This window comes from Oryzias latipes, chromosome 2 (assembly GCF_053564925.1).
Source record: "Oryzias latipes strain Hd-rR chromosome 2, Olatipes_Hd-rR_3.1".
NCBI lineage: Eukaryota > Metazoa > Chordata > Actinopteri > Beloniformes > Adrianichthyidae > Oryzias > Oryzias latipes.
Window position 1 is genome coordinate 39792653 of NC_136238.1, and position 17675 is coordinate 39810327.

At 44.1% G+C, this 17675-nt stretch overlaps 1 protein-coding gene across 2 annotated transcripts in view; it reads right to left on the minus strand.

The window, feature by feature from the left end:
* mbd5 (methyl-CpG binding domain protein 5) overlaps window positions 1-17675 on the minus strand; it is a 32986-nt gene that overhangs the window by 10673 nt on the left and 4638 nt on the right. For both annotated transcript variants that reach the window (XM_011481374.4, XM_011481371.4), the window contains exons 2-5: window positions 12051-12654; window positions 8992-9094; window positions 3302-3473; window positions 835-3201 (exon numbers count right to left, since the gene is read on the minus strand). In XM_011481374.4, coding sequence (XP_011479676.1) covers window positions 835-3201; window positions 3302-3473; window positions 8992-9094; window positions 12051-12160 — 2752 coding nt within the window. In that variant the 5' untranslated portion in view covers window positions 12161-12654. The remainder of the gene's footprint in view (window positions 1-834; window positions 3202-3301; window positions 3474-8991; window positions 9095-12050; window positions 12655-17675) is intronic.

Consider the following 17675-nt stretch of genomic DNA (forward strand, 5'->3'; position numbering starts at 1 on the left):
TGTGAATATGCTAGATAGGCCAGTGTGTAGTTGTGTTAGCTGCATTACCGTAATAACTGTATGCTAATGCAGAAAACATGTAGCTGTGTCAGACTTCATTTTAGGTGTTACATACGAGGCTGTGAGTTAGCCAGGTCAAAGTAACGTTTGTTTATAGCAAAATTAGTCTATTTATGGTGGCCACCAAGGTTGCTCACTAGTACGGCTAGTGTGCAGTGGCTTTAGCTGCATTGCCATATTCACAATTTATAAATGCTGCTTTGCTGCAATGCTGTTTTCATTCTTACGAGTTACTAACGAGGTTGTGAGTTAGCTAGGTCACAGTAGCAATTGTTTTAGCAGTATCAGTCTGTTTTTTTACGTGTTGCAGACAAGGTTGGCCGTTATTGTTGATAAGCTAACGCGGCTAACGTGTTGCTACATTAGCTGGATTAATGCAATTAAAATATGCTAACCTGGCTAACGTGAAGCCGTGTCAGACTTTATTTTACATGTTACATGCAAGGTTGCGAGTTAGCGAGGTAACACGTTTTAATTAGTCTCAGTCTATTTTTTTTCATGTTGCAAACAAGGTTGGCCAACGAGGTATTGTAAACATGCTAGTATGGCTAGTGGCCAACGCTTCTAATACAGCCAACGTGTAGTTGGTTACAAATAAGTTCTAGAGTTAATGTGACCGTAATAAACAGTCTGACAAACTAATAAACAGTTTGACAAACAATTCTTTGACTGGTCTGTCTCGTTTACTGCTCCTTATAATCTGGCGTTCCCTATAGTGTATGATATACGGTAAATAAATGTCAACAGAGAAACCAACTCTAAGGTTTTGCCCACCTGTCTCAGACAGACTCTGGTTGCAGTTGACATCCCCGCCTCCGTGTGGCGTCACCATGTTGGTCCTCCCCATGCTTTGAAGCTGTGAATGGTGAGGGCCAGGATGGGACAGTGGTGGTGGGTTGGTGCGCCCCACCGGCGGCCCGCCCTGCCCCATCTGCCCGCAGTTGCTCATGGAGGAGACCTGCATCTGAGCCATCATGTCGGGAAACTGGCCTGTCCGAGATACCAGGTGGCCTCCAGGGGCCTCCATGCTCTGGCAGTGCTGGACGGCTTCTGCTGGACCCCGATGTCTCTGTTGTACCAGGAGGTTCTGTGGAGGGGCGCCGGTGGGGACCATCCCCACGTTGTCGTTGTAGTGCATCTGTGGCCCTCCCTGAGGGCCTATCCCCAGTCCCGGGCTCAGGCCTGGACGATGGCTGTTTCCAGTCAGGTTGTGGGAACTCTGGGAGCTCATGGACTGCAGGAGCTGGGACATGGAAGTGTTTGGGGGGAGGTTCCCCATTCGGCCCACTTTACGCAGCTGCTCTGCAGCACTAGGCCCGGGCATGAGGTTCCCTGCCATGCCTGGTTTGTTGATCACATTGTAGACAATGTTGTTGGGGCCGTCGTGGGTCACGGTGCTGCCCGACGACTGCTTCCGTTTGCGCGCAGGGTCCCTCTGCTGGGCCATGAGTTTGTCTCGGAGGGCGGCCCGCCCACTTGGCGCCTCGGGGGTATTGAGCAGCATGCTGGAGTTTGGGGGAAGCATTGCGTTTAAAGTGCTGTGTCCCTCCATGCTTCGAGGGCCACTCATAGAGCCGGGGTGCCCGCTGCCCCCTCCGTTACTTCCACCACTTGCTCCCATGCCCGGCATGCCAGCACCACCAGTCACGCCTGCCGTGCTGTTACCAGAGGAGCCCAGTTTGTTTTGATTTGCTAGCTGTGCTTTGGCTGCAGCTGAGAGGAGGCTGCTGGCAGGGAAGGAGGCAGCGTTCTGTTGGTTCAGGATGTGGTTCAGGGGCATCCCAAGCAGTCCGGGGTGGCCTTTCTGGGAAGCACTGGGCGGGGCCAGGGAAGATGACAACATTGGGGTGGATGGGGTGGGGGAATACATGGGACTAGTGTGCTGGTGAGCCCCAGCCGAGTTGCCCATCCCGGGAATCAGCTGGGACTCTTTATACTGGTGGAGTGGGTCGGTTTTGTTGGTTGAGGGGCTCGAAGGCATGGATGGCCTGGGAGACCCCATTGCCGGCCTCGGGGAGCGAGAGGGAACTTTCATGGTGCCACATGGGGCCTGATGCCCGGAGGGCATGGCAAAGTTTCCGTGGTCGGAGGAGGTGGAGGACGAGCGAGAGCGGTGAGGCGAGGCCTCCAGCCTACCGAGCACGGGGCCCGTCATGTGCACAGGAGACGTGACGGGGGAGGGGGACATGGAGGGGGGTGGGCCACTCTGCTGAGTCCTTTGCACATGACTGCCATGCCCCACGGGCCCAGGCTTCACTGTGGGTAAAGGTAAGTTGCTTGGCAGGGGAACGATGGCAGGAGGGGGGATGTTTACATTCATCATTGGTACCTGAGAGTGAATGTTGGGCTGGAAGTTGGAGGGGTTTGGGGTGCTCATGGCAGGCTGGCTAACTGGCTTACTGGGGATGGGGTCAAGGATGCCTAACGGGTCCTTTTCTGATGACACTGGTCTTTTCTGGAGAGAGCAGGGTGGGGGTATGGATGGCGGGGGCGGGACGGGATGCAAAGGGGACTGAGTCTTATGGTGAAAGGCTGCACGGGGCACATCAACTCCTGGGGGAAAGTTCCCCCGGGACAGGTTCATGTTCATGACGGGGCTTTTGGCAGTGGCCGTGGGGGAGAGGGGTGTGCTAGTCCTCCCAGTCATGGCGCAAGAGGGCTGGCCAGCGGGGGAGCCGTGAAGCATCATGCTGGGCGGGGAAAGAGGCGTCCGTGGGTTTCCGTGCATGGAGGCCGAGCCAGGGCTCCCCACCGCCGGAAACCCACAAGAATTGGTCCTTGAAAAGCCCTCAGGACTGCCCAGAGTGTCTGCCCCAGGCGATTGAGACCCGTCTCCGTAAAGTTTAGCACCGGAAGGAGGTGGGCTTAGCATGCCTCCATACCCAGCCCGGTACGGGGATTTAGGGCCAGGCTCTCCACTTCCAAGCCGAGGCACCCTCGAGTATCCAGAGTAGAGCTCTGGCTGCTGGGCCCCGCCCACATCCTGTGGCGAGTACAGCCTCTGGTGCTGCTGCTGTCCCGCCATAACCATTTTGTAGGGATTCTTGCAGTCTGGGTTGATGGCGTTGGGCGGGCCCTCGTGGGGTTTAGCTCTTATTGCTCGATGAGTTGCGGAATGAACTGTGACCACGGACGACGTACCTGTGATAGCACAGACGACAGAAAATTTTTTTTACTACTTCGGTGCGCTTAGGGGGTAAACCAAAGTCCAGACTGGAACCACAAAGCCCTGGACTCTCACCTGCCACTGCACTGTTGAGCGTCAGGGGCGGGTGCGTCTCCATGCTCTTGTGCAGCGTGGCCACGGCCAGCAGCTTCCTCTTATGAATGCAGAGCTTGGTCACGTCTTCATCCGCTTTCACGTCGTCCGCCGTTCGCTGCTTGACAGCTGCCCCCGGGTCGAAGTTGAACACCTGAGGAGGAACATTCAAGTATTTGGATCAGATGCACACAAACCAGAGTCATCACTGGTCAGGATTCAGACTCTACTAGACGTGCGTTGTATACAGATGAGGGGGATGACTGTAGTTTTGGCTCCAGTGTTAACGTTGTTTGAACTACCGAAGCTCTTTAACCGCTTACAAAATTGACATAATTCCAAAGATTCTGAAGTGTAGAAAGCCAGGCAACAAATGGTAAATGTCATAAACTTATACGTTACTTTAATACCTTCTAAGAATGCCGAAAGTGCTACAGTCACAGTCCCATTTACTAGGGGTGTGCCAAAATATTGATATGGTGATATATCATGATATTTAGTCCTGTGAGTGATTCTCGATGAGTCTTCATCAAGTATCAACCTTTTATTTACGTTTAAAGACTCTGTAAAACGTTATATCAATCATCCTTTGGTAAGACGATTCTTCGGAGGGTCGATAGGGGACGCTCATTGCGAGATTGGCTGTCGCGGGCAGACGAAGAAGAATACACGTTCAAACAAAGGGGAGGGGAAAAACAAGGAAAATAGCGAGAGCAGCAAGTTAAAAGACACGCCGGCTGTACTGAAGCTGCATCACCCGGAGTTGTGTGAGAAAGCCGTGGTTGTTGCTGGCCTGAAGCCGACACAGCCCGGTGTGGATACCCTTTTCCGGGCGAAGCTACCACCGTCGTCTGCGAGAGCAGAGACGATAACAAACGGGATTGCTGTTTAAATGTACAAGGAGCTCCGTCCCTGCAGCGAGGGATTTTGTTTTTTACTGGACGCATTTGACATTCCCTCTCAAAAATACTGAAAAAATGATTCCTGCACTGTCCGCCCAAACCAGAGCTATGGTTGAGATGGAAACAAAAGAAAGAGTGGCATCCCTGCCCTTAGACCCCCCTTCTCCTCAAAGTAGTGGTAGACAAGCAGCGTCTTGACGCTAAAAAGCCTGTGGTTCTCAAGAAAAACATAAACATATAAACATACATCACATGTATGCATGTACGCTTTTCCCCAAACGTTTTGTTCACAAAAGATGTTTACTTTTAGATGCACTTTAAGTTCATGTATTTTATCCCTGGTCATTTATTTTGAAAGCAGTTTATGTCTTAAATAACTTAAAGAAAGTTCCTGGCTACCTGATTTTTTTTTCCTGGGAGAATTTTATTTTTGGTTACACCACATTTGCACCAAATGGTGTCATTTATTTTTAACAAAGACACTAAAATTTGTTCACAGAATTAATATATGATTTACAGCTATTTTTATAAATAATGTGATGGCTATGGCTTTGTTTTTCAAAAGTTAACACCAATGTGCCTGGGAGCTACTTGACTTATTCATTTATCATCCTGTTTACAGCAATTTTGTACTAAATTATGGCTGCTGTTCATGTTCATTATTGTTTACACTGAATTTTACAGACATTTCCAAATGAAAATTGTCATTGTCAAAGACAGAGTGTTACTGATTTCAGCAATGTTACACTTAAGTCTGTTATTCATTACACCAAATTGGACACAAGTTGTTTATTATCATTGGGTTTAAAAACTAAAAAAATAAATGGGGAAATATTTTCCATAAAGCAGTTTTTCATTTCTTCTTTCTTAAAGTTTGATATATTGTGAGTTGTTAGAGACGATATATAGCGATTATCGCATTATCGCCATATCGTAAACATGAGTACCGTTATTGTGAGCAATGTATCGCAAATCGTATCGTGAGGTACCCAGTAATTCCCAGCCCTACCATTTACACACCGATAGCAGCTGCGGTGCCTGACACTGTTTTTACGCTAGTCAGTTTGTGATGCGTCTCCATTGCGATGGCACAAAAATAGAATGTAATTATGTTTTCAATGCAATGCAAGCTTTACAGAGGAGTTTCATTTCCTGTCCGACACGTCTATTCCGTGGCAAAAAAAAGCCAGAGGAACACGCGGCCGTGGTGCAGAGGTAGGGCGGTCGACCCATGATCGTGAGATTGCAGGTACGATTCCCGCCTTGCACACCCATGTGTCGAAGTGTCCTTGGGCAAGACACTGAACCCCACCTTGCCTCTGGTGGGAGGTTGGTGCCAGTGTTCGGCAGTGGAGCCACCATCAGTGTGTGAATGTGTGTGTGTGCATGGGTGAATGGGACTGTGACTGTAAAGCGCTTTGGGCCTTCAAAAGAAGGTAGAAAGCGCTATATAAGTATACGCCATTTACCATTTAAAAGCTTTCCTTGTACTTTTGAAAAAAAAAATTATTTAAACTTTGAATTTATACTTAAGCTGACTCGCCTATCCAATAACACACAGCAACACTGTAGATAACACCGTTGTCAATTTTTGCCAGGGACAACAAAAGTTTAATTTTGGAAGTATACAAAAAGATAACATCATTTATGACACAAAACAAGCATTTCACAAAGTCTCAGCGACATTGAAGAAAACATGGGGCCTGATTGTCAAGGTTTTGGATGAGTTACTCAACACGGGGGTGGCAGGACAAACCACTGCTCCGGAAGTTGGGGGGGGGGGGGGGGGGGGTGTCAGAGAGGCAACAGAGACCGTGTAAACTAACCAACGAGTGTGAGACAGACACCCTGTGCAACGCAATGGAGAGGCCAGTAGGAATTAAGCATTATACGGGCGCTAACCTATAACCACCAGGACCAATAAGGGTTTCCGGGTTTTGCCCAAGAAAACTTCAAGACTTGAACTCTTTTTGCGAAAAATGCTTTTTCCCGTTTCCGAAACTGTTGGATTTACGTTACTTGCGTAAACTTTCTACATGCTTAGGTATTCCGAAGAGCACGTGTTTTTTCCTGAGATCGAATAGCAGATGATAAATAGTAATCAGAGTATAGCACTTTTCCATCATCTATACGCATTGCGCATGCATATCGGTCCCCAAAGCTGATGTGAAACGTTGCATTTATCCATGGCAGAATTAGCTTTGACTTACAGAAATACAGGAAGTCAAAGAGCGTATGTTATTTACGTGACACCGGTGACATCTCTGATGTTAAAGTGTTAATGTAAACCAACGGACTCAGAAGCAGAGTAAAGCAGTTTTGCTAATTTTTCCGGTAAAGTGAAGCGTTCTGGTGCAAAAAAGTCGAAATCGAAAAATCGAAATGGTTCAAGAACTACAGTATGTCAAAGAGCGTGTGCTATTTAGTTGTCCCTTGCGACATTTCTGGTGTCAAAAGGAGTAAACCAAAAGATTAGGAAGCTAAAAATCGTATGGTAAAAAGTGGTATATTAGCGCAAAAAAGCAGTATTGAGCAAAACGCAAATTTAAAAAAATACGCAAATTGCGTAAATGTTCAATTGCGACGGTAGTCCAAAGAGCTTGTGTTATTTCCTGTTGCCGCTGACAGCTTTCTATAAAAGCAGCCGATATATGGTAATTGGCCTACCTTTTTAGGAGCCACAAAGCACATGCAGTAGCTAATTCACGTTGATAGCGTCCAAAAATTACAGCAAGTCAAAGAGCTTGTAAGCGAGTAAGCGTCGTCTGTGACATCTCGGGTGTTAAAGGGTTAATGTAAAAAAAACAGATTAAGAAGCGGAGAAAAGCAGTTTTGCTAAACTTTTATCGTTAAAAATTAGCACGTCGCAAAAAAGCTGTTTTGCAAAAAAATTTTTTTGCCACTTCTGAATCCATTGAAATTATGTTAATTGTGTAAACCGTCCAAGAATTACGGTAAGTCATGGCGCGTGTGTCATTTAGGCGACACTGGCGACATCTCTGGCATTAAAGGGTTAACGTAAGCCAATGGACTCAAAAGCCGAGTAAAGCAGTTTTGCTAATTTTTACGGTAAAGCATGGCGTACTGGCGCAAAAAAGCTGTTTTGCGCAAAGCAGCGTTTTTCAGCCTCTGAATTAGTTAAAATTACATTAATTGTGTAAACGTTTGAAGAGTTACGATAGTGCAAATAGCATATGTTTCCTGTCAGCGGGGACAGACCCAGAGAAAAACAACTGATCAACGCTAATTAGTGTACACTTTACTAGCCATTTCAGAATCTATTAGAATTATGTTAATTGCGTAAACGGTCCAAAAATTACAGTATGTCAAAGAGCGCGTCTCCTTTAGGCGTCACTGGTGACATCTCCGGCGTTAAATGGGTAAACGTAAACCAAAGGTATCAGAAGTGGAAAAAAGCAGTTTTCCCAAACTATATAGTAAAATTTAGCATATAGGTGCAAAAAAGCAATTTGCGCGAAACCGTTCTTCGCCTCTTGTTGAAATGACGTTAATTGCGTACATGGTCGCAGAGCGTCTGTTATCCCCTGTCGCCGGTGACAGCTTCGGTGTTTAAGGGTTAATCTCATCATTCCTAACGTCTTTTTGAGGGACTCTGTGTAAGAAGGCATTTTCCGAGAATCCAGAATTAAAGATGTGTTTTTTTTTTAATCTACTCATAAGATCATCTGTAAGGAAGGTAAGTTGCGATTGGGCGACCCTCACACCACCCCAGCTTTCGCTGCTTCAGAGATCAGTCAAGTGGTGGTCTTGGATTTATGTCAGCCTGGTGTTGGAGGCAGGGAGCAGAGCACGCTTCAGGGAGGTTTTCAAACATTTTCTGACATCCCTGCACCATGAAATCCAGTCTCTGCGGGGATTAAGAGTAGCTGAGGTAGATTCATGTTGCTCGTGGGCCGACACCCTCGTGACAGGCCAAACTGCAGGCTCTCTGAAGCACTTTAATCCACAGAAAACACTGCACCAAAAATGAAAAAAAGGAGTCTGGGCTTCCTTCTGCCCTTCAGACAAATACACCACTTTGGTATTTGAATACATGATTCTACTTAACATGAGTCTGGTGCAACAGCAACGCAGAAAAAAAGAGGACAAGGTAAAAACCAAGACAGAGGCTTTTAAAACCTGTCTGGTGGTGGTTTAGTGGACCATGTGAGCTGCCATACTTGCTTGTTTCTCCTTGTGGGTCTCCTCTCCTTGCTGTGTTCGACAGTTGAGATCATCTCTTAGCTACAATGACGCATGTCGCCGCTCTGACATTGGCCTAAAACACAGGACCACCATGCCCTTTAACATCGCAGAGGTCGCCAGCCACACCTCAAGGCCGTGTCACACAACCGATATGCACATTTCTTTGTATTTTCCACGCATGACATGTCTGTCTTTCGTGATACGAGTGATGATATACGAGTGATGATATAAAAGTGTTTGAGTTTGTCATTAGTGGATAAACGCAGATATCCCTTGAGGCTTTAGATGAATTCCGTGCAATTATTACGTGCATCATACGCAACTGTGTAATTTTTGCGACGTGCATCCGGCTATTTGTGTCTTTCCATGACCATTCCACGTACGTCTGACGGATTTTTCACGCATGTACCACCGACGTATAACTTTTCTATCGTGCACACATCGCGTGAAAATTTCACGCAAAGAACCACAACTTTTCAAACTTTTTCCAGGTATGACTACTCCTTATGCCCAAAATGTAAGAGGCACCATGACTCGGCAGCTTTTTCTTAGCGACTTGCTTACCTTGTGGAGGATAAGCGGGCACTCCAAGCCACATTTGCAGGTTCCATCCGTCAGCAGGTAGGTCTTCACCTGCTCCAAGCTGGACAGGACCGAACCACTGGGGCTGAGCGTGGGGGGAGACATAAGCGCTGTGTTGGTCACACCGGCTCTTTCTTTTCACTTCACAACAACAAGAAACAAACAAATCCAAAGGGGGCAGGAGTTTCCTTCAGCCTTAAAGCAATGCTTCCACTTTCTCCGTATTCCAAACATGACATTTTTTTGGGGGGTGACGCAGAACCTGAACATGGGTGATCGGCAACAGCTAAGAAAACACGGACTTGTAAGACGTTAGGAAGGTGGGATCCCATCCAACAATGTTACAGTTTGATGATAAAATAACTGTAGAATTCAAAAAATTATTATTAAGAAAGTTGGTAAAAAAAAACATTCCTGTGACTTCATGTGACAGGTCGTTGAATGTTCAAACAACTTTATTTAAAGATTCGGCTCATTTTAGTTAAACTTGGAGCAAGTTTCATTGAGACTGTTGAGCCAAATGGAGGTGATTCAAAAGGTTTTTCAAACTAAAAGCACAAAATGGAAATAAATAAATAAAATAAAAATACTTTTTTACTGATCTTCATTTCCAATGTGCATATTTTGATTCATGATTACACCTTTTCCTCTACCGTTGCAACATAAAACCTCATTAGCTTTCAGTTGTTATTGTTAGCATTCGGGGACAGGTTGAAGACGAAAAAAAGAAGCAAATATTGGGATCACTTGATCTTTATGGTTTCAGTTCATCCAATTTATGGCTCAATCGCCTTGAAACAGTCCATCTATATAGGTTTGCCTTATTTTGCAGTGAACCCACGTCTATCGTAATTGTAGTCTTGTACGGTGTTCTGTTCGATTTTGCAGGTTTCACCGTTGTTTGGTTTTAGGGTGTATTCCGACCAGAAAAGTCATTTGGTCCATTTGGTCATTTGGTCGGGTCGAGTCCTAAGCTTTGCCTTTGGTCTGTGTTCGGACTCCCGTCTACCGGACATTTCTGATTCGGACCAAAGGTTGTTAACAAAATGACGTGACTAAGGATTTCATGAGTCGTTGGCCAGGAATGATGAGGGCGGGGATAAAGAAACTAGAGAAAGCATAGTAGACGTCTTGCGCTTTGCAATCCTTGTCGACGTAGTTCAGCAATTCAAACTTTCTATTTCGCTGACCAATTTTGAATAGACATCGGGTACACCATTTGTTGCTTTGGTACAGTGGAGGCGGGCTGCAAGGCGGTTCCTGAGGAGACGTCCACTAATAAATTTATGAAATCTAAATCGTTACTTACACGCGTTTCCAGCCAATGTGTGTCACATTAAGAGTTGTTTTAATGAGACCGCATTCACATTTAAATAGGTTGTTGTGTCTAATTTGAACAGATTCCGACACGTACAGCTACTTTTCTCAGCATCAGAATCTGTTGAAATTTAGCTAATTGCGTAAAGGATTGAATAGTTTGGTAGATTAAAGAACGTCAGAGTTTAATGATTAAATTGTTATGACCAAGAAAAAAATAGTTTTTTAAAATAGTAAATTGAAATATTAAATGTGTAAATTCTACCTCTTTTGCAGCTCTGGACACAACTAAACAACAGTCACATAACGTTTTTGCAATTCTTAACAGAGTAGTACCAAAACTCTTTGCTCTCTTTAAGACCACTAATATTTTTCCTGCTGAACCTGAAACCCTAACACAACTTTGGATTACAATCAGTGACTGTATATAGAAAACTGGACTGAGTGACCCCTCTCCCCTCGCGTTCCAAACAGGAAATACCCACTGGTGCCAAGAAGCCAAAATCCCATAGACATCTATTAATGAACCAACAGTTGTTACACAGTCATTCTATTGGTCAGAAGAAACATGATTCGATGAATTGATTCGACACATTCTTCTCAACACTGCCACTATGTCCATTTTGCACAGAGGAAAATTGGTCATACATGAATAAACGAGGAAAAAGTGAGAACATTGCGTGAAACTTTCACAGATTTATCACGAATGAACCACGTTAAGACCAAGTAAGAAATTTGAATAAACCACGCAAAAAAACATGTAAATCGACACAGAACATGAACCGTTGTTCACCGCGCTGTTTACATGTTATTCATCAGCAATTTGTGCATCGATTTCGTAATTTTAACATATGTGCGCTGTACACGCCATATAATATATATGTATCACAACATCGGTGGTACATGCGTAAAGACATATCATGGAAAGCCATAAACTTGCGTATACATCTCACAAAAATCACAAAAAAAAAAAAATTCCACAATTACAGTAGATTTACGTAATAACTGCGTATAAACTGTGTACACTATGCCGAAACTGCGAAAAATAACAACTAAAAAATTTGGACAGCTCAAACCCATATTACCAAGAAGACCCGTCGTTCCAAACCCTTGACGAACATCAAGAACGCAAGCTCGTATGAATTACGTATATCATAATTGTATTGCGAAAGACCGAAATCTAATATGCGGAAAAAATACGGTAAATGTACATAGCGGCTGTGGCCTGCAACGTCTTATTTTTTCCATATTTTTCTCAAGTTATTAAAGTTATAAACTGACCAATCAGAACCCTCAGTCAAAGCATGTGGTGCTCGCTGGCCCCCACATGGAACGTTTGATTGACAGATTCTCCCGTGCTGCTTTCAGTGAAAGGGGTGTGGACTTTGAACAACATTATTCATGATTGGCGACAGTAGTTGCCATAGAAACGTTGACTCATTTGCCTCGAACCGATTACTGTCGCCTGGCTTCAACAAGGCGACGTCTGTCTCGTGGAAAAATGGCAACTGAATTGGCTTCATTTCGCAGGAGGGGTAAGACATTTTCTATGGGTGATGTCACACCTGCCCGGTCCAGCTCTCCATATACAGTCAATGATACCAATGATGTAGCTGATTTCATCTGATCATTCAGACACCAGGGAATTTTCGGGGCAATGTTCTTTTTGACCAGGAAGGAAAGGTAGTCGAATAGTTTCTGGTGTGACCGGCAACTGTTCTTACCTCACATACACGACACCGCCATGCTCCGCCCTGCGCTGCCAGCCGATGGGGACCTGGACGGGGCCGGCCGGCCGGTCAGCTCCCTCCTCGCAGTCCTTGCCTCCGTTCATTGCTCCGCTGGTTTTACGCTCGACACCTCACAGGTTTTTACATCAGACATCAACCAGCGTCTCCACGACAATCGTCATCTTCCGTCTTGTACAGCCGTGGTGGGGGTGAGGGCAGGGTGGGAGGGAGGAAGGGGTGGGCGGAGGGGGAGGGCGCGGTGGCACCTCTCTGCTCCGGCAAACGGGGAGGCGGAAGGGTCTGGGTGAGGCGAGCTCACGGCAAACCCTACCCTTCCAGCTGCTTCATGGCGATAGTGCTGAGTGGCGCCTGGACCTCCGTCGTCGAGTCACTCTGAGCCATCCGACTCAAGGGGGCGGGGGTTCGGTGGGGTAGTGGTTGGGGGCCTTCTCCGTGACTTTGAGAGGAAAAACCTTCACTCTTAATCCTTCAACATTTATCTGTCGACAGCCTGAAAATGGTCACTCAGTCAGACGCGAAGAGTCTGCTCAGCATGATGCTTCCGGAACACGGTTGGGCGCCTGTTTTCCCATGATTCCTGTGAGGGTAAAGCAGCACAAACACACATCAATGCACGTCTCTGCAGCTCTCTGACTGGAACACACTAAAGGTATCATCTACAACTCTTGTTTTTAGGACCAACGTCTATCCTTTCTGTTCCAATGGAGAAGGGATCAAAAATTTGACTGGTCTCAGAAAGAGTGCACCTGAAATCGACTGAAAAACGATAGTCCCGTAAAATAGCGAGTAAAAATAGCAACCATTGCATCACAGCTTTATTCAAACCTAACATGTAACCAACCCAGTACAGGTTAGGGCATAACCAGCGACTTTCTGAATCAAACTTCCCTCATGCGAGTCAGAGACTCACATTTGAGTGGTCAGGTAAAAAAAGACTATCAGTCTAAATCAGCCACTGTGTGCAAAGATAGACAGGCTCTAAAATACCCCTTGACCACTTAAGTTTTAGCTCCAACGATGGGGTTCTTTAAACTACCGTAACTCCTCAACCGTTTTCGCGATTAACGTAATTCTGGCGGATTCTGAACCGGAAAAAAGCATTCTTGCGTTGATGCGCGAAACTTTACAGCACAGTATTTCCACGATTAATGTAAGTCCATAGATTCTGTTGGAGACAAAACCAGTTTTGCATGCAATTTAAAAAAATAAGTCAAATGTTAAAGTGAGTGTTTTTTGGTGTTGTTAGTGTTCGAACGATCTGTCTGAGATTTTTTCAGAATTATAGCCATCCAACTATCCTTCCTACCTTAACAGATAATGCTACCTATGAAAAAGCTTATTAATGATTGGTGACAGTAGAAACGTTGACTCATTTGCCTCGGACCAATGACTGTCGTCTGGCTCCAACATGGCGGTCTGTATTGTGGAAAAATGGCTCAATTGGCTTTATTTTGACGTTAGGTCGAAAACACAGCAGAGAAGGAAAGATTCATGGGGCCAGTAGCTGTTTCACCGGTTAAATTGTATACGTAGATTGTTGTCGTGTGAGCCATCAGTGTGGAAAGCTAAACAATGTCGACGTTGCATCTCTGTCTTTGCGTGAGCAGCGCAGAATTTGAATCACACCTTGGCTCATTGTAAATTCATATTCCATGCCATGCTCATGGCGTTTGGTTCAACAGACCTCGAGGGTCTTGAAAAGTTCACCGAACAAACAAAGAGACATTGTAGACAAGGATTTGTCGGTGTAAAAATGTACGAGTTTCAAAGCTAAGTAGCACGCTAGCCTAAAAGTCCAGAGGCAAGTTAATAAGTGAAGCGCTGCAATAGTTGCATAAAACATAATTAAATGTAACCAAAAGTCATGAAAACTGCCAAAAACACTGTACCAACCACAAGATCAATTTCGTATTGTGCAGTGTTGGTGGGTAGGACGGATTTATAGACTACTGGAAACATGTCCGATGTTAAAGGGTCAACAACGAAAGCACTCAATGCAAACCAGAATTTTCTAGCGCTGAGGTGAAGTTGAACAGTCATTCTACATTGGTAATTTGGAGCAAAAATGTCTGTCATTAGAGGGAAAAAAATGTCCAACAGATCCTGTTCAAACAGGTGGGAAATAAAGAAAGATAAGGTCAAGAAACTTTATTGTCCACACTACGTACCACATACATGGTACATAGTGAAACGTGTTGTACCTAATAAAGTGGCCGATGTATGGGTTAAACTCCCTTTTTTGCAACTCAAAGCAGAAGTTCTTCCCATTAGATGAAGTAGAGCTCTCAAATTACGAAACGTTCACCACCATATTCAAATCCGTAAGCACAGGAAGTGAGGGCTGCCTCTTCCTCGCTGTAAATCTTCAAAGCCTTGGACTGAGGGGGAAAACTCGGACTGAAGCCATTTTTCTCCCTCCATTGATTGAAATGGTGTTGCAGGTACATCTTAATAAATCCACCTCTGCGCGTCTGTTTTTTTTTTTTTTTTTTAGAACAATAAACGTGAAAAGGCCGAAACTTCAAAGGATCAGGGTGCAGGAAAAGGTTTTTTGACCACCGCCTCGGTTCAATGTGAAGGTAAAAATGTACACAACGTCATTTGCTGTTGTGACGTCAAATATCATCCGAAGCGGCGACACTAAGGCGAGCTCTTGGCTTTCTTCATCGGGAACAAATTAGAACTGACGCTCTCGTCGTTTGTTCGTCTTTGGCGCTGAAGGAGAAATTAGGTTTTAATGATTTGGTGGTTTCGCTGATCGCAGGCTTGGGAGACAAATCCACAGTTCCTGCTGCGTGTTTTCTCAATAAACATGGAACCGCTGCTATTTTTTTTCCTTCCTCACTCTCTGGCCTCCTTTGTGCTTCTGTCACTGGGTTTGCTAGTGGCGGCTCATGCGCCTTGTGTGAGTCAGCAGCTGAGAGGAGGCGTCACACGGAGCCACTTCCTGAAAGCTTTGAGGAGCATCCTTTAGAGCAGGGGTGTCCAAATCCAGGCCTCAAGGGCTGGTGTCGCAATGGTTGGCACTCTTACACCACAGCTAGAAGGTTCAAATCCCAGCTGCTGGACCTGAACAAGAATCACGTGCAACCGGGGACTCCGGCTTCCTCCCACTGTTCTTCATATGTAACTGCTTACTGTGAGTTGTCCCTAGGTGTGAATGCGAGTGCGTATTTGTGTGTAATTGTGGCCCTGCGACGGACTGGCGACCTGTCCAGGATGTCCTCTGCCTTTGCCCGGGTCTAGAAGATGAATGAATGTGTTAAAAAAATGAATTCTAAAACTCTAAATAAGTGAGATGACAACGAGGCAATAAATCGGCCGGCACAGCAGGATACGCGTATAGCTTGTTACCTTAAATGTGTACAAAAATGCTAAAGTTATCTCTTTGCAGTTTGAAAATCTGTCATACCCGGCAAACCAAGAAATAAAAAAAACCCTAAATATGTCGTAAACCTAAACAGATGGCTACGACGCAAACATATCCCAATATGGCTCGTGCAATAAATTGTAAATTTACAGTTATGGCGAAATGAGCTTGTGTGAAACGCAAAGAATGGCGAAAACTTAGATAAAATGTTATCTTAAGTGTTTAGAAACATCCCAAAACAATCTCGTGGCAGATTGAAGTAGTTAACGCGTTGGACCAATCGTACAGAGCCCTTCACGCTGCTGACCCCTGCCTGCGTGGACGTGGATAAATTGGGAGATTTATTTACGCAAGGTTGGCTTTCATTTAAATAAAACTGTCAAATTAGAATGGAAATGATGTACTAGCCATTTTTTGATTTGCAATTTTTTCATGTATAACAAGTCATATCATCATTGCAATATTGATCGCTAACGCGCAACGCCTATTTTTTTTTCTTCTGTCGTGAAAACCTAATTTTAATATTAGAAAAACGACTCCTGGTTTCACTTTGACTTGCTAAGTTGCTCATCAAGCCTCTAGAGGAACCGTCAGCTTTGGAAAAGAGACAAACTTCCACCGTTTGAAGTGTTTTTGGATCGTCGTTGCTGTAATCCAGGTGACTGGTATTTTCATATATAAATATATGAACGCAGAAGCATACACCTATACGAACATAATTACAGGTAACAGAGACGGCCAAATGCTAGCTCAAATTAGAGCTAGGTATTAAGACTCAAGTAATGAATACGCTTGATTTTTATTGACGAGTTCATGATTTTGTTTATTTATTTTAACTTCGGTTAATAACTAAGCTGTAAAAAACACTTTTGACAAATCAGTAATATAGATTGAAAAAACTGGAAATTCTAATAGTAAACTAATTATTCTACATTTTATTTATTTATACCAGTTTAAAACATTACCGATTTAATTTGTTTTTATAGAATTTTGCTTATTTTAACTTTAATCCTTAAATATAATCTAAAAGTCTTTAAGGCCCCGTCGCTAAAAAAAAGAAGCTGAGTGCTGGACAAGTTAAGGTGGACTGGATGTTTTTTCTGTAGCACCTGAGAATACAATCGATCAAAACAGCAATCGAGGGTCGGTGCGGTCGCTAACCGGTTGTCAGTTACTGTTTGCTCAAACTGCTATTCTAAAGCCGCAAACTGGAACAACAGTAAAAAAATAAAAATAAAGAATGTTACATGAGCTAGTAAACGGCAAAAAATATAAAGAAAAAGAAGTTCAAGAACTCGTGTTCAAGCGACCACGTCCAAAGAAAAGTGTGTAAACAAACATTTTGGGCTTCCAAGCTCAAAACTTTCACATTTATGCAGAGCTACACAAATTTCTATGTTGGTTTTCGGGCTCTCGGACTACGTCGGCATTTCGCACTAAGCCACTTCACTTCCAAATGTAGTAGGCTAGTAAACAGTAAAGAAAAGGAAAAAAGAAGAAGAAGAAGAAGCCTCTCTCTGCTTGTCCAGTGTGAATATAGAGGACTAAAAGCATTTTCAAGAACAAACCCTTTTTTTTTCTTAAACACATGCCACACCGCCCTCGGCAATGCGCATTCAATAGTCCACTTCCGATAAAAGTCTACGTAAATGTGTGTTGATGCATGTTTTGGGTTTCCGCGTAGCTATGCAAATTTTTAAGACCTTTTTTATACGTGACATGCAAAACGTGCTGTCATTGAAATAATAAAAAACAATAAAGAATGTACCCTGACAAAATAGCAACAATTAAGTGAAAAAAACTGTAACGCACGAAACAACATAAAACTTAACGTTGTTCAAGTCTAAGATGAATTGCGAAAAAAAAATTATGGTTTTTTTCGTAGAAACGGTCTGAGGAAATAGGCAAAAAAACCTACTTTCAAACTAAGTGTCCAGATATTTTAAAATTGACAAATAATCAAAGTTGACGTAGAAAAGCTAACTTTTGAATTTACCAAAGGAAAAACCCGCCTTCAGACCCTATCAAAGTAAAAGTGCGATATGTTTTGAAATCAACAAAGATCGGAGGTTGATGTTGAAACTAACTTTTGAAATTAACAGAGGAGAAAAAAGTGCTTGAAGAGCCTTTCAAAGTAAAAATGCAAAATGTTTTGAAATGGACAATGAACGGAATTTGGCATAGAAACACAAGCTTTTATTTCCGCATTTATTTTTTTTCCTTAAAGC